The 17195-nt window shown below is 53.3% G+C and overlaps 1 protein-coding gene across 1 annotated transcript; it reads left to right on the top strand.

The window, feature by feature from the left end:
* Positions 1–294: 294 nt before the first annotated feature.
* On the top strand, positions 295–16696 carry BESB_063490 (RecF/RecN/SMC N terminal domain-containing protein; the record flags this gene model as incomplete). Its single annotated transcript, XM_029364763.1, has 31 exons — positions 295–462; positions 1347–1515; positions 1782–2026; positions 2386–2453; positions 2795–2875; positions 3063–3100; positions 3273–3310; positions 3608–3670; positions 4077–4136; positions 4465–4860; positions 5413–5547; positions 6040–6095; positions 6245–6359; positions 7015–7066; positions 7508–7608; positions 8078–8154; positions 8659–8743; positions 9397–9525; positions 9840–9889; positions 10303–10405; positions 10980–11159; positions 11461–11541; positions 12051–12191; positions 12549–12692; positions 12970–13020; positions 13671–13773; positions 14035–14180; positions 14780–14956; positions 15194–15362; positions 15891–15981; positions 16519–16696. The coding sequence occupies 31 exons, from the start codon at positions 295–297 to the stop codon at positions 16694–16696; spliced, it is 3690 nt and encodes a 1229-aa protein (XP_029219471.1).
* Between the last annotated feature and the right edge of the window lie 499 nt (positions 16697–17195).

Genomic DNA, 17195 nt, shown 5'->3' with positions numbered 1-17195 from the left:
ATGACGCAGGCCACAGGCTGGCTTGGAGTCCGCGCACTCTCTCTCCTTAAGCATCCGGCGTGTCTCCCGTGTCTGCTCTTTCTCTCTTCTTCCCTGCTGCCTTAGCTCTTCGATGGAAAAGGAAGTCTTCCTCCTCTGCTGGCCGTCCTTTTTCTCAGCTTTCATTTTGGTATTCCCCGCCCTTCCTCGTCTCTCGGCGGCTTGATTCCCTCCTCCAGCCACTCGCGTCGGCTCCTGCTCCCTCTTTTTTCGCTGACTCTCCGCCGGCGTCTCTCCCTTCCCCCCGGCGTCAAGATGTACATCGAAGCGATTGTCCTCGAGGGCTTCAAGTCCTACTCAAACCGCGTCTACGTCGGGCCTCTGCATCCGCAGTTCAACGCGGTCACGGGCCTCAACGGGACGGGCAAGTCTAACATCTTAGACTCCATCTGCTTCGTCCTCGGCATCTCCAACCACGCGCTGGTACGCAGACCTCTCGCGAACGAGACAGAGAAGCCACGCCTCGAAGGCGCTCGCGCCTCCGGCCTTCTCCAAGCGCGCTAGCTCCATGCTGCGCGCCGCCGAGGTCGGCGAGCGCGAGCTGAACGCGCCTGAGACGCGGAAGAAGGACGCGCTCGAGCGGCCAAAAAACACAGAAAGTCGCGAGCAGGGGAGGGTCTCGACTGACACGCGCGGAGCGAGTCATGCTTCTGAACCATGTCCACGTATTCCAGACTTTCGTGTGCGTGTGTGTGGACTTCTTTTCCGCAAACCCTGGCGTTTGCGAGAGAGGCGAATGCCGGCGCGGGGCGAGAGGAGCTCGATTTTCGTGTTACCCTACTTCTCGTGCGGAGTGTAGACCAGGTGTTGGAGTGCCGGTTTCGATCTTTTTGAACGTTGTCCTTCTCACGTTCCGTTCCGCTTTGCGTCGTGCGCTGCGGCGCTCACGACCCTGCGCTTCTTGTCGCAGAGAGCAAGAGACAGCGAAAAGCTCTCTTTGAGAGGTCTAGAGTGTCTCCTCTCTTTGCCTCGGTTTGAAAGAGGAGGCTGCACTGAAGCGGCAACACGCGTGTGCCTCTATCACAGCGAGGCCGTTCACCATGCAAGGCCCGCAGGCGGTCAGATTCCACGTGTGGATATCCTTGCGCCATGAATCTTTCGCAGCCTGCGACGACGCGCTGTGGATGCGACACTGCGTGCGCCCAATCTGCTCGGAGTATCTCAAAAAAAATTGCCGCGTTGGCTGCTGAGGACTGACGCCGAGAACTCGAGAGAAGGCGCGTTCGCCGTGGCAGCCGCAGGCGGCACGTCGGACAAGGAGCTCTCACATTGTTTCCTCTTGTTTTTCTTACGTTTTCGGGTGTTAGGTGCGCGCGACGAAGCTCGATGACCTCGTCTACAAGCAAGGCCAGGCGGGGGTCACGAAGGCGACCGTCACGCTCAAGTTCCGCAACGACCCTTTGCAGCAGAACAACCCTCTCCCCTTTCCCTACAGAGAGATGCCCGAAATCACCATCACGCGGCAAATCGTCATCGGTGGGGCGTGACCCGCAGGAGAGGCGGATGCCGAGGGGGGGGGGGGGGGGGCCAAGAGCAGATCATCACCGCCGTGCCCTGGCACAGCCGCAGGGGGGATAAGAGGGCAGTTCAGCTCGGGGAGGCGTCTCGTGTCGTGTGCATTCATCTGAGGTGTTCACTGGAGTCGACTCAACAGAACCCTTTTCTACTGGAGGTTGGGTATATCTATGGCTAGCCGTACGCCTGCAAGACATTCTGCTACTTTATCTCTCTGTCGTGTGCAGGAGGCCGCGACCGGTATCTGTTGAACAGCCGGAACGCACAGCTGAAGGAAGTGCGCGACTTTTTTCACTGCTGCCAGATGAACATCAACAGTCCGCACTTTATGATTCAACAGGGCAAAATCACCAAAGTCATCAACATGAAGCCCAAAGAAGTCCTCGGCCTCATCGAAGAAGTCTCGGGAACGCGCATGTACGAGCTCAAACGAGGCAACGCCGTCAAGCTCATGCAAAAAAAGGAACAAAAGGTGAGACGCGGCCCTGAGCACACCGACATCTCCGCGGCGGGCGGCCATTCGCGTCTTTTTGTCGGTTTTTCTGCGCGGGCACTGTCTGTCTGTTTCGCCGGTCTTTCTGCATGTCTCTTGGTGCCTCCCTCCGCGTAGCGCGTCGACTGGCTCGCACGCGCGACGGCAAACACGTATGCAGTCCCGTCCATCGCTGACCTCATCGCGCAGTTTTTGACACCCTCGCACATGGCCATCTTCGTGTGCAGCTGTCTCTTCATCCGTAATCTCACTTCGCTTTTCCATGGCCCTTTGCGTCGCTCCACTCGCGCGCTGAGGCCAGCCTGACCGGCGCATGCGTCTTTGCTTTTCCCCCGCAGCTTCAGGAGATCTCGGTCGTTCTTCGCGAGGAGATTGAACCGACAATCGAGCGCCTGCGGAAAGAAAAGTGAGGCTTCTCTTCTCCCTCCTTGCTACTGCCGCGCGGGGCCGCTGAGCATGCGCCGAGTCACTGGAGCTCGCGCGCCCAGACTCGCGGTCCGCGTGAATTCCTTTTTCAAGAGGGCGGGGGGGGGGGGGGGGGAGTGCGTCGACGGCGTCGAGCTGAAAAAAGCGGCAAAAAAGCTGTTGCAGACTAAAGCAGAGGTGCAGGGAGAGAGAGAGGAAGGAGCGGCGCGTGACACTCTGAGGGCACGCAGCTTGCGATCCTGGGCGGGCTGGAGCCTCTGCTCGAAGGGGTTTTCTGCGTGACTTCTCTGCGACGCGCTTTCTCTCTTTGGTTCTCTGCAGGCAAGAATATTTCAATTTTGTCTCTCTCAAAGAGGACATGCAGCGCTTCCAGCGATTCGATATCGCGTACCGCTTCTACTGGTGAGTCGCGGCGACGCCATGGCCGCTGTCGCAGAGGAGGCACTTTCGCTTTTTGAAGACTCTGTGCACTCAAAGAAGTGGATTTATGCGAGACCGCCAACAGATGAATTTGAGTGCTTGCTGCTTCTGCACTCAAGTGGCTGTCTTGCCTTTTCCAATTTTTTTGTGATTTTTCTCTTTTTTCCAGCGCCAAGCAAATGCTGCAGCAAGGCACCTCCGATTTCGGTACGTTGCGCTTCTCCGTCTGTCTGTCGGATTCAATAACAACTCCAGCGTGTTGCAGCTTGTCTTCTTCTGCGTGCCTCATCGCTCACAGCTGCGACGTGAGGAGGCGCCTGTTCCCTGCGCCTCCTGAAAATGCCGCCGACTCCCACGTCTCTCTGTCTCTCGCTTGCAGACGAACTGACTCAGAAGAAGGCAGAGATCGAAGCGCAGGTGAGGCACCTTCTTTTCTTTCCTCTTTCTTTTTTGCACTCGCTGTTTTCTCTGCTGGCTTTTCCATCGGCGAGCGTGGCGTCTCTTCTCTCTGCCTTTTCCTTTGCTGCATGCCTCCGCGCCTGCCTTGCTCTGTCCTTCTCTGATTTTTCTTGCTTTGCTGTTCGCGACCGTTTGCTTCGTCTACATTCGTCTTCCGCGTCACTCAGTTCCTTTGTCGCGGGACGTGCAGGCGCCTTGCGGTCTGCCTCCTCTCGCTTTAAGATTTCGAGTTTTTTTCTTCGCTCTTCTTGACAGATCGCTGACTGCGACCGAGACGCCGCTACGGCCCAGAAGCAACTTGAGACACTCGAGGCGGAGGCAAGTCCTGAAAAAATAAAAAAGGCTTCCTCTACATGCAGTTTAGAGAACGTCTCTACCTCGGAACGGAAGGACTGCAGTGCAGCCGCGGCGGGGAGCGGGGCCTCGCCGGATACATCAAGAGAGCGAACGAGCTTCTTTCTTTTTTGAGACCGACCTGAGATCTGATCTGGCTCTCGCGCTTTTGGGAACTTTACGTACCTTCTTCCGAAATGTGCCGTCTCGATTTCAACTCGACTTCTGTCTTTCGATACTGAAGAGGCTTCGCCGAGTCTCCGCGGCAGGCCGTAGGCCTCGCCGTGGAGAGTGAATGGAGCCACCCAGCACTGAGAGCTTGGAGGCGAGAGGACTGATTATGTTAGTCGCACACGTCGCGCGCTTGAGCTTTTTCTGTGTTCGCCTTCAGCGGCAGCTCATGGACGGCCCCTTGCAGAGCGTTCGCCAGAAGAAAGAAGAGATAGAGAAGGTACGCACGCGCGGAAGGCCGCGAAAATTGATTGCCTCCACCTGCTCAGGGCTAGGGCCCTCTGCGTGTCGAATACCCTTTCACTCTTTAGCTTCAGTCGACGCGCGCCTCTGCGTCTTTCGGCTGTCTGTCCTGCTGTGCTACTTGTACTTGCTCTTCCATGTTCCTCGTTTGTCCTTTTCTCTTGCTCTCTCTGAGCATTCGCCCGCCTTTATAGTGGTGTGTTTTCTCGTCTTCTTCCATGCCCTCTCCTCGCGCCGCCACGTCTGCGCTGCGTGTCTTTCCGCGAGCGAGCCTTCTCTCTCTGCCTCGGTCGCGGGCTTTCCAGGTTTTGGCTAAGCGGCAGTCTGACGAGAAGAGCGCGCGGAGGGACCTGAAGCTCTCCTCAGACGCGCTGGAGGATCTCCGCCGCGAGGAGAAAAAACTGGCGAAGAAACTCGCGGAGAAGCGCGCGTCGCGACAAGCGGAGACGACCCAGGTCGAGGCGCAAGAAGCGGAGATAAAGACCTTGAAGGAGAGACTCGAGACCGCCGAGAAGAAGCTCGAGGGCCTCTCGACTGGCGGCGCGGAGGCCGGCGGCGGCGCGTCGCTGCGAGAGAAGCTGAAGCACGCGAAAACCAACGCCGCGAAGCTCGAGGCTGAGGAAGACGACCTGAAAACCGAACTCAGCCACGTCGCCGACGAACTCAAGCAACTCCGCGCAAACATGGACCGCAGTGGGAAGGTACAAATTCCGAAACTGCCGTCGCACTCAGGATGGCGAGCTGACGCGAGAGTGCATATACACGCCCCTCCACATAGTTACACACGAATTTGTGTGCACATAGGTATACTTATATATATATGTCTATATTTATATTTATATGGTTATGTATAAATGAGGTTGTGTGTGTCAGTCTTCGCACCTGCGAGGTATTTTCGTCTCCGCCTGCGCACTGTAGAGATATATTTACAGTGCGTGAAGCCTTCTAAATGCTGGTGTATCCCCGTTCAGAGTGCATGCATCCGCTTACAGTTCTGCCCGACACAGCGCAGCCACCGGGGGGGGGGGCGGGGGGGGGGGTTCACAGAGGTTGAGAAACGCTGCTCGGGCTCAAGAGAAGATTCAGAATTCTCTCTCGGACCATGTGGCTGTTCTTTGTCTCTTACTTTGACTAGCAAACCTGCCCTGCGTACTGTCTTTTTCCGCCCGCCGCGTTCCGTATTGTACCGCTTTTCTTTCGTGGCCGCCTCTCCGCACTCGTTTTTTTTTGTGATTTTCGTGTTTTTTCTGTAGGCGGCGGCGCAGATGTCTCGACAGAGAGACGAAGCTGCCGCGCGCGTGACCGCGCTCGAGGCGCAGTTGGCGCAGGAGCCTGTTGAGGAGGATAAGCTGATGAAGCTTCGCGAGGAAATGAAGATTTGCCGCAGAGTAAGGGCCTCAAACAAAAATCCGAAGGCGAGGCCAGCGCCGAGAGGCCGCAGAGGCTCCAGGCGCTGCAGACGCGCGAGGAGCCCAGAGACGAGGGGGAGACGCGAGCTGCGGCGGAGCGAAGACGCCTCCATCAGAAAAACAACAATCCCGGTTGTTTTGCAAGTCCTGTGTCGAGGACGAACGCGTTGTCAGACAGACGCAAGGCCTCGGTTGGAGCAGCCTGGAAAGATTGCACAGAGAACAAAAGGAGCCGCTCAAAAGACAAGAAGAGAGCCGCCATGGCGGGGCGCGTCGGAGTGCTCAGGCCTCGCTGGTTCATCGCGGCATAGAGCGATAAGGCCACACACGATAGAGCGATTCCGTTTGGTCTGCGCATCGAAGGCATGGACAGGAAAGCTAGAGAGACATCTGCTTTACTGTGGGGGCTCGCCATTCCGCGAACATCCCCCTCTCTCTACACGATGTGTATGAATTGCCTTTTGTTTCCAGGAAGTCGATTCCGCGAATCAAGAAGCGCAAGAGTCTCTTCAGCAGCTGAACTCGTGGTGGGTCGCAGACGCACGCACAGTTCGCGGGGCTCTGAAACATATTCGCCAGTTTCTTTTCATTTTTTTCTCCAGCGGTGGCTTTTCGTCCGCTCCGTCGGCCCGCGATTGTTCATGGTCTTGGAGTTTTCTCTTTTTTTTGCGTTTAGGTCCAAGATCCATGTGCGGCTGCCACGAGGCATGCCCGCCGAGAAGCTGCACGGTCAGATCTTTGAGTTGATTGAGTTGAAGAACGAGTATCTCGACTTCGCGACAGCTCTCCAGGTGTGCCTCCGTCGCCCTGCACTCTCGCGGTCTCCTTCGCGGGAGCCATTCGCGTGTGAACCGTTGAAAGCGACTCCTAACATGGGATCTTGAAAAAACCAAACCTGTGAACTTGCCTCCGGGGAGGGCTGCCCTCGCTTGCGTGCCTCGGGTTCTGCACTTACGCAGCTCCCCTCTCCCTCTGCGCCTGTGTGTCTATCGAGTTACCCGTCGAAACAATCTCTGTTCCCCAGCCTGCGCGTTTCCTTCTCTTTGGCGTCTCTCTCGTTGCCGCCCCTTGCAAAGAGACTTTTCTAGATGGATGAATAGGCAGACCTGCCGAGGCCCCTACATGCATGGATTTGCAAAGCCATGATGATAAACCGTGTAGCTACCTATGCATATATATATATATATATAACTACGTATATATATGTATATCTATATCTATATATTTATATATTTGTATATTTTTATATTTTTATATTTATATATATATATATATATATGTTTATGCATTCATGCTTGTTCGAGTACCTGCTGAGTTAATGATGGACTCTCTGTGAGCAAACAAATTTCATGTTTTTGCGCGGTGCTTCGCTGCTCTTGCCGCAAGCCAGGGAATGAGTTTGGAGAGCCCGCACTTCGATTTTCTTGAGATTTCGTTTGTTTCCAGCTCCTGGTTGGCGGCAAGTTGGAGTACATTGTCGTGGAGGACAAGGATTCGAGTAAGGACAGAAAAAGCAGGCAATTTCTGACTTTTTTTCAGTCCGCTCTCCAGGAGAAGGGCCTCGCCTGCGAGGCAGAAGGCTTTCAACGTTGCTTGCGAAACAGACGCAGGTGGTGGGCGACGAGACCTTAAATCAACGACTCTGCGCCGCTGTGCGCCTCTAGCATTTGCTTCAGACCCGAGAACGTATACACACGTACATATGTTTATACATATATATTCAATTATATAAACATATACATCAGTGCATATGCATACACGCGTATACATATATATATATATATATATATATATATATATATATATATATATATATATATTTTTACACCGTCATTGTTCTAAACATGTAGGTGGAATGTCTCAGTTTAGGGGCGCCTTCGATTTGCGGCTCGCTCTCAGCATCTTCCACTTTCCAGCGCGTTTTTCTTCGATTTTGCAGGCAAGGCGATTTTCAAAGAAAATAACTTCGCGAACAGTCGCCGCCGCGTGACGCTTCTTCCTATCCAGGACTGCCAACTGGGCAAGATCTGCGACGCACAAGTAATAACGCGGAGCTTCCTTCAGAGATGCATCGCTGGACTCTGAAGACCGCTTGTCTTCTCTCTTCTTCCCTTTCAGACACGCTCGACGCATCCGATAATTCCTGTTTCCTGCATTCGCGTCTGGCGTGTTATCTGTGCCTCTGCATGCATGGGAGACGCGCTGGCCTTCCTTGTCCGCGGACGAATCGCAAAAATTTCCGTCGTGCCCACATCGCACACACTTCTGCCTGCCTCGCTCTGCATCGGCGCGCGGCTGTCGCGCTTCGTGTATCTCTGCGTGTCTGGAAATTCGATTTCATCCTTCGCATGCATCGGTTTGACGTCGTACATGCGTACCTCGCCAGGAGGGAACGGAGCTCCTCCTCTCTGAGGCTTCTTTTTGCTGGATGCTGGTTTACAGCCGCTGCGCCCTTCAAGCAGGCAGTGCTTTTCGTATATTTTTATAATTTTTCGACTTCTTTTTTCAGGCGTTGGCGCAGAATCGGCGGCTCGTGGGCATTGGTGCGGACGACGCGCGCGTCCTGCGGTGTCTGGATGTTGTTGAGTAAGAAAGCACAAATGCTTCGCTTGTGGACGCGTGGGGGATTTCGAAACAACTTCCCGACGCGTCTGGCTGCCTCTCTCGAGACTTAGGGAGCGACGCACTCGGCCTCACGCCTTCGTCGCACATCCGTGCATTAGTCTGTATTCAGGTCCGCATATTTACACCTCACTCTTACGCGGAGATCTGACGTATACATGTAAATATCTTTGTATATATGTATATGAATATGTGTCTGCCTATGTGATGCAATAAGCCTACATTACCTATACATATATAGATATATATTTATATATATATATATATATATATATATATATATATGTGCTTGTAGAGGTTGCGCGGCGGCGCGCGCGTGCGTGTGAGCGTTTTCTGCTTGCCCACTCGCGGCGACTTCGGCTTTTCGGTGCGTAGCGACGTGGAGGCGTGCGCGTGAACAGAACGCGACGAGCCTGTACTGTGGTGCCTGAAACCCTAAACCCTTACTTCTCCTCTTTTTCGTCTCAGCTTTAACCCGCGGAAGCACGAAAAAATTGCGCTCTACACCTTCGGCGGCAGTCTGATTTGCGCGACGGCGGAGATTGCGCAGAAGGTCAGTGCATAAGGTGGCGCTTTGAGACAGACAGGCGCAGCAAGGGGCAGATCCGCCTCCGCGAGTGTCTCACTTTTTTCTGCTATCCGGCGCGCCTTCGCCCCTCGTGGAGAGATCAAAAAGCCTCGCGGCGCCACAGCGAGGCGCCAGCGAGATGTGGTGCGAAGAGGGAGTCGCAGTTTTGTTCGAGACTGCTCACACGCTCACGCACAGACCTACTTTGGCAGATGCCTTTCTGTGCTTAGGCGGAGCTCTCGCGTGCGCCGATGCGGCCGTTTTTCCCCTTGATTTGTTTTTAAATTATTTATGATACTATTCACCATAAAACGCCGTTAAAATAGCGTGCCTCTACAACATATCAGTCTCTCTGGATCCACAAAGTTTAACGTACGTGATATTTGTTTATATCCTCCAGTCCGTCTTTGCGGGCTAGACGGCGACGCTGCGACGTCCGTGCGTGCTGACGTTTTTTTTGGTGTGTTGCCAACATCCTTGCATTAGATTGTATTTATCTGGGCGCATCTGCGCTTCACTCTTGCGCGGCCATCATTATATGTATATTGTTTATGTAATATATACATATATTTTATGTATCCATTATACATTGTACATTTTTTTATTTTGTGTGTGCTTTTCTCGTATATTGCTTGTAGATCACGTACCAATCGAACAAGCGCCTCGCCTTTCCGTCCGTGACGGTCGAGGGAGACGTTTTTCAGACTGGAGGCGTCATGGCGGGCGGCGGCGCAGGCCACGTGAAGGAAACGCTTCTGCTGTGGAAGGTGAGAGGCGCGCGAGAGAAACAACACGACCCTCGAAGAAATGAGAGAGAGCTGACCACGGAGAAGACGAGCCGAAAGATGCCGCGAGAGAGGCCGCGAAAGAGGGGGAGAAGAAATAGAAACGTGGAGGGCAGCAGAGAGGAGAGGAAACGCAGGAAATTGGGCGAGGGAAGGTGTGCATCGAGAGAAAAAAAGCCGCTACAGGATCGGACCCGAGGACCTTAATTCTGGATTTCTCTTGTTTTGACGCTCCGTCATCTGTCTCAATGTGTTCAATTTTTTTCGATTTTGGTTCGATTTTTGTTTATTTTTAGAACTTCAAGAGGTGCTCGCAGATCACCCAGGAGCTCGAGGAGCGCGCCAGGTGAGTGGACATTTCGCGGAAAATCGAACTCAATCTCGCTCTGTCGCTATTCCTACGCTTGCGTGCTTACCCTCTACTTGCCTGCCAGCGCCTCCACCTCTGCGTATCTATCTATCTACCTGTCTATCTATCTATCTGTCTGTCTCTGTCCTCACATGGATCTCGATTTTCTCCCCAGAACGTTTTTCTTTGACGCATTTTTTTGTCCACCAAGGCACAGATTTTCGTCTTCTGTGTTTTTCTGTCTCGCTCGCCCGCCTTCTCGGACTTCCGCTATTTTACACAAAAACTGTTATATTGAGTTTGATTCAAATACATTACTTTTATCTAGCCCTTTAATTGAAAAAATTTTAGTTCCCTTCCGGCCTTCTGCACGGCGCATTTTGGGTGGTTTGCTTGCTTTCCCTCGACAGGCAAATTGACGTGTACCTGCGCCCGATGGAAGACGCCTTTCAAAAGAACGCACACCTCAACAAGGAGCTCCGCCTAGCCCGCAATCAGCTGCAGAATATCGAGGTCAGTTTTTCTGTTTCTTCAGATCTTTTTTCTTCCATGCTTCGTGCGCTATCTGACCCGCCGCTTCAACCGTCCCGGCTCCGTGTCTCGGCTTTGCGGCCTCACGCGTGTTTTTCATATTTTACAGAATTTCCGCACCCCTCGTCGCCTCGGTTGTCGGCTCTGCGCCGCAACTCCGTTTTGTGGTTGGTTTTTCTTTGTCGATTCGTCTGTTTCACCCCTTATTTGTGTCGGCTGTCTAGACACTCTTTTGGTCTGATCCTAAGTACGCAGTGAGCTAACTAGATACAAGGAACTTGACAAGCATTAATAGATTTATATAAACGACAAGGACATGAGTCTACTGGAATTTATAATACAGGGTTGAACTGTGGGTTGGTTTCATCCTTCCGCCATTCGTTGACTGTATTTATCACGGGGAATTAGAACAGAATACCAAGTTCTTTGCCTGGAGGTTTGTTACGTCCATAAGCGAGGCGCCTGCTTCACGCGTTTAGTCGTGGTGCATTTCTCTCGTGTGAACCGACTGGGGCACGCCGGCTGTTTGCTTTTTCTTGTATTTCTTTTTTTCCAGCAATTGTTCGCGACCAGCAGTGCAGGCAGCGAACTCGCGCGCGCGCAGCAGCTCGAGGAGCGCCGCGCGGAGTGCAGGACACGGCTGGAGGAAGTTGTGAAGGCGAAGGCGGCAGTTCTGGAGGAAGTCAGACAACTCGAGGCCGAGGTCTACGAGATGGAGCACAACCGCGACAAGCTGGTGAGACGCAGGGGACGGAAGAACATCGCGCAGCACGCGCGAGAAAAAAAAGGAAAAAAAGATGAAAAACGACGCGTGCGCCAGTGTGCCGCAGCTCACAGCGCGTCTTCGCAGAGCCGAGAGAGAGAGAGAGAGAGAAGGAGCGCGAGTTGCCTCGCGTGACGCTTGGCGTCCCGGGGTCGAGGGGCGCGAGGCGACAAAGATGAGGGGGGAGAGGCACTTTTGGAGACGCCGAAGAAGGTTTCGCAGTCCAGTGCGTCCATCGGTTGCGATGGACGTTTTCACCCTTTCTCTGTTTCAGGAAGCCTCGCTCAAGAAGGAGGTGAAGGAGCTTCGCCAGCGCCTCAAGTCGCTGGAGGTTGCGTTCAACAAAATGCAAAAAGTGAGATGCGCGGACAGCCCAAGCGCCTGCATGCGCTTCACAAAAAACTCGGTTCTCTTCCCCGTTGACAGACTTCCGTCACAGACGTCGGAACTCTGCGTGCATGTTTGCAAAATATTTTCGCGTGCAGCGTTTATCCACATTCCGTCTGCCCCTGTGAGAAACGGGGCACACCAGAGGCTTGAACCTGCGTGTCTTCGTCGCTGGCGCAGCGCAGGCTTCTTCAGAATCGGCCGGACAGACAGGCAGCAGCAGAATATAGGTGCGCTTGTATACACCTTTTGTTGAGAATCTCGAGTGCGTTCATGCGCCTGGATATGTGCTGCCGCCTGCGCGTCATAGATGTCCGAGGGGCTCGGTGCTCCTCTCTGTGGAGTGTTTGCCGGGAGAGGCGAGTATTCGCGGAGTTTCGATGCCTTCTAGTTGTGCTGTTTGCGGAACTTGGTGCGTTGGTGCTCCTCGATTTTTCCCGATTTTTTCGAACTTGTGACGGCCGTTTCTCGTGCTAGGAAATCGGCGCGTTCCGCCAAGAGCTGACGACACTGGAGAAGGACCTGCAGTCCGTGCAAGAAGAGATTCTGAAGCGCAGCGAAGGCCTCGTTCAGCTGCAGCAGGCGATCGACGAGAAGACGAAGCTCGTCGAGGAACAGGCAAGGAAACAGACTCGGAAAACATATCATGAAAAAATCATTTTATAGCCAGTCTCTGCTTTTTTTGAGACGCCCTCGTCCCCGTATCGATCTCAGTTTTTCCTCTTGTTCTTAATATTTTCCCGTCGTTCTTTATTCGCGTCGGATTCCTCCATGGCTGAGAGTGCGCCAGGTTTATCTTGTTGGCGCTCTCTCCTCTCTCCAGCCTGCAGCAGCCTCTGCCAATCTTGCTTTTCCGCTTTCGCTTCCTCAGCGCTGACCGGGCATTCGCTTGGCGGAAAAGCCTTCTTTTTCTCTCCTCGAACTCCACTCCATGGTGACTGATTTTACCCCTGCTTCTTTCTGCTTTCTTTTCAGAAAGCCAAGGTCGAGGAGGTGCGCAAGGAGATCGAGGCGTGCCTGTCGGAGGCGGCGCAGTCTGACAAGAAGCTCGGCGAAGTCACCGGCAGGCTCAAGAAGCTTCAAAAGACAAAAGATCACAATCTGCTGACTCTGAAGAAGGTACGCCGTCGACGGAAGTCAAAAATATTTATGTGCTTAATGTCCGCGTTGTGCGAAGGATATGATAACTTCTTTGTACCAATACAAATTGGTGGTAAAACATCCCTAAACCCTAGGCTGATGACGGAGATGTGGAAGTCGGGGAGTCGGTGTCTAGAGAAGAGCTGCCTGCCGCAGCTTGATTCGCTGCGGAGGACGGGCACATCGCTGCTTTCTTTGCTCGTTTTTCATTTTCTGCCTGCTTTATTACCGCCTACGCTTCCCTTCTGGTTTTCAGCACCTCCACATCATGGACAGCCGCGAGAAGAACATAGGTGCTGCTCGGCGTGTGAGTCCTGCTGCGAGTTGGAGACTCCAGTGGGGTCTGCCAGCCTCCGATGCCTGTATTCGCGCCTCTGTGCCGACCTGCGTCGCCATATTTCTACAGCTAGGAAGTCACACAATTCAAAATCTATTTACCTATATCTATATCTGTCTATTTAAGTATATCTGTATCTCTCTATATATCTAAGTATCTATATATATCTATGTTTACACCTGTATCTTCTTCTGTCTATATCTGTATCTGTATCTAGCTATAGCTATATCTATACCTTTATCCACATCTTTGCCTTTTCATGTTTATGTTGCCATTATCGTAATGCGATAGGCGTACGCGTCTCTGCATCTGCAGCTGCGTGGGTCCCGTACACTTCGGCACTTTCGAGAGCGTGGAGGGAGCGAGGTCTTCTTCGTGCATAGTCCGACCCTGGAGATCTTCGCCTGCGTGACGTCTTCTAGTAGAGGATCCTGCAAATCGTGTGTGCCGGACAAAACTATAATGTCCGTGTTTTTGCATGATCTTCTTTGTCACAAGAAGATAATACATGGACGCAGTCGAGCAAAGAGATTCGCGTGTGGAGGCGCGTCGGCGCACCTGTGTGCCTTTCGCTTTTTAGAGCTTGCAGCGTGTGTTTCTTGGCTGTCCATTTTTTTTAGGAAATGGAAGCACTTCAACGCGCAAACGAATGGTTGCAGACGGAGGAAAGCAAGTTCAATCAGCCTGGCTCGGCATACGACTTTCGCCAGCTGCGGCCAGAAAGTGAGAGCCTTTTCCTTAACTTCACCTTCGTCTTTCTCTGAAAATCGACATCTCTCTCTTCGTTTTCTTCATACCGTGCCTGCAGTGTGTCTGCCTTACTGCCCGGTCTGCTTACCCCGCGGTTAGCTCTGTCGCACACACCTTGTCACTTCGTGTTGCCGGCTGTTTTCTCTTTCTTTTCCTTTTTCACTTTTTCCTCTCCGCTCTCTCGTGCTGGCCTCTTTGATTCCGGTGTGTCCGTCGTCTCGTTTTTCTCTCCAGCGGCGCGGCAGCGGCTCCAGGCGCTTCAGAACGAAGTCCAGCGTCTGCAGAAGTGCGTCAACAGCTCCGCTGCGACGCTTCTCGAGAAGACCGAAAAAGATCTCCTCGCTCTCGTCGAGAGAAAAAACCAAGTCGAACACGACAAAGTACGTTTCAGGTTGCGTTTTCCGTCCCAGGGATCCTGCGCACCAGCGGCTCTGCATGCAATTGTACCTACATACACATACATATATACATTCAGATATATACATAGCTACATACCTAGATATATACATACATATATACATATAAGATACATATATACAGGTACATATCCATACACACCTATAAGCAACCACATATACATATACGCGCATACATCTATCTATATATACGCATGCATCTACGAGTATGCACAAGCAGAGGCTCCAGAACAGAAAAACAAAACCATTCGAAATAGATATACATTTGTATGTACAAATATGAATGTGTATGTTTGGCGCCTGCCGTATGTGTCTGTGAGGATGCTCGCCTGCGCCTGCCTATACGTTGGCACGCGCAGGCGCTCGCCCTTCAGCACGTCAAGAAAATTTTTTTGACACACATGCTCATATGTCTTCAAACATAAAAATTTTTATGTTTGCGGCTAGGGCAGTGGATTGTCTCCTTTCTCGCGGCCACAAAGAGACAGTAAAAGAGTCGATTTTTCTACAAAACACGCGTTTGGAGGAGATATGAGCTGCGCGCGCATGCGGTTTTTCCTCAGGCGAAGATCGAGGCGGTGATTTCCGAGCTGGATGTCAAGAAGCGGCAGAGCCTGGAAAACACCTGGCGACAGGTCAACGAGAACTTCACTGCGATCTTTGAGCAGCTGCTGCCGAATGCTCAAGCCAAACTGGCGCAAGTCAATCTGCGCGACCTCATGGAGGGCCTCGAGATGCGAGTGAGCGCGCAGTCCACCACCCCGCCAGCCTCCGCCCGAGACGCCCTTCAAGCCTGCTGGGCGCCTCCGCAGGCCTTATCGCTGCGCAGGATAGAGACCCTAAACCTTTGCTCAGCGGTCTCGGGCGTCGCGCGTTTCCTCCGCGCTTCTCTTCTCTTCGCTGCGTGGGTGGGCGGAGTGCCTTGGCCTTCACGCGTGTGGCGTGTGACCTTGTGACTTTTGTGCGTCTTCGTTCAGATCGCCTTCAACAAGAAGTGGAAGGAGTCGCTGGCGGAGCTGTCCGGCGGACAGCGCTCGCTGCTGGCGCTGTCTCTGATTCTCGCGCTGCTTAAGGTGAAACCCGCGCCCGTGTACATCCTTGACGAAGTCGACGCCGCGCTGGACCTCTCCCACACCCAAAACATCGGTGAGTCTCGAAAAAAGGCAAAGCAAGCGAGGAAAGCGAAGAAACGGATGTCAAATTTCAACAGTGAGGGAGACAGGCGACGCGAGAGAGTGTCAGAGAAGGGGCGCCACAGAGGATAGGAGAGAGGAGAGAGAGAAAGAGAGAGAGGTTGAAATCGGTCAACGAGAGGGCGAAGAAGGTGGAGACAGGCTGCGGGTGCATTGCGCACGAGGGATAAAAAGGAGAAAAGAGGGAGAGGAAGCGAACTAGGGACCGCAGGGGCGTTCACTCACAAGATAGAGTCGGTTAACTTAAAAGACATCGCGACGAAGGAGGGCAAGGTCGCGAGAAGCAAAGGCGATGCACTGAAGAGAGAAGCCCGAGGGAGGAGCGGCTGAGGAAGCGAGAGCGAGGCAGAGAGTAGAGGCAACATGCGGCTGCCGAGAGAAAAACAGCGAATCGGATGCTATAGCGAGAGAGACCTGCGAATTTCCCAGGCAGATCGTCTGCGTATGGAACAGCAGAGCAACGTGCGGTTTTTGTGTGCAGGAAGTATGATCAAGACGCAGTTTCCGACCTCTCAGTTCATCATCGTCTCCCTCAAAGAGGGAATGTTTTCACACGCCGACGTTCTCTTCCGGTAAGCAGCGAGGCCGTCTCCGGCCTGTCCCTTTTTCTCTCTCTTCGCTTTTCTCTTTTCTTGCGCATTTGATTTCCTTCTTTTTCTCTTCGCCTCTGCGTGCTGGCCTCTCCACCTGTGTTCTCCTGCCTTGCGCCTTGCGGCGTGGCGTTTCTTTTTCCGTTTCTTCTCTCGCTGCGGGGGGAGTTCACGCACGTGCTGACACCAGACCAGTGCACCGAGTTAACCGCCAGCATGCCTGGAGGTAGCTCCGCGCGGACTTCCACTCTTGCTAGGAGACGCAATGCTCACCTTCACTGTCAAGCGGTCCGAGAGTAGATCGCGCTTCGGCTCTCGATGTGCAACTCAAGAATCGGCGGGCCTACTCAGCAGACGCGACTCTCAGCCGCATGGACACGGGGTCGCGGGTTTTTGTATTTCCTCGTTTTATTCTGCAAACTCCAAGCGCAGGCGCGGAGCTTTGACATGGAGAACGCACACACTTCGCACACTATGTGCGTTGCGCCGCTTGACGCCTGTCTTTTGGACTCCCTTCAGGACTCGGCTTATAGACGGAGTTTCGAACGTCGAGCGCCACGCGCTGGCGGAGCGTCCGCAGCAGCGCAAGGCGCTGCCAGCCGCAGGTGCCGCGAATCCGCCTGTCGGTAGCTCGAGGAAAAGGATGCGGAAAAACGCCCAGCGAGAAGAAGGCAGCGGCGGAGAAGACCTGAACTAGCGCCTGCGCAGCGACGGGTGCAGACTGACGTCTGAAGAAGGGCGCGAAAAACAGAGAGCGAAGGCGAAACGAAGACGAAGAGCACGCTTCATGCGATGACAAAACTGAAGAATAAAGACCTCCGTGTTCCGCGAGGTGGCGAGGCACGGGGGGGCGGGCAGCAGGGACCAGTGAGCGACGCAGAGATCGAAGTTTTGAATTTGTCTGTTTTGTTAAATGAAGAATCGCGTACACACTTCCAACTTGTCTTGTGCTTGCGAGCGCCTGCACTCTGTGAGTCGCGGCGAACGCAGAAGGCGACGATGGACTCATCGTTTATCGTCATTCCTTGTCTCACGTTAATCTTCACTTCACTCCTTTATACTGGTGGCTTAGTGATGATCCTTATGCCTCAGCTGGAACCGCATCTTGATACAGTTGCGGTATAGGGCCTCAGCTACTTAAGGAGAGACACCCACGGGAACAACGCCGTAACTGTGAAATCTCAGGATTTTGCGAC

Source organism: Besnoitia besnoiti, chromosome V (assembly GCF_002563875.1).
Source record: "Besnoitia besnoiti strain Bb-Ger1 chromosome V, whole genome shotgun sequence".
NCBI lineage: Eukaryota > Apicomplexa > Conoidasida > Eucoccidiorida > Sarcocystidae > Besnoitia > Besnoitia besnoiti.
This window is presented reverse-complemented; position numbering and strand designations above follow the sequence as displayed.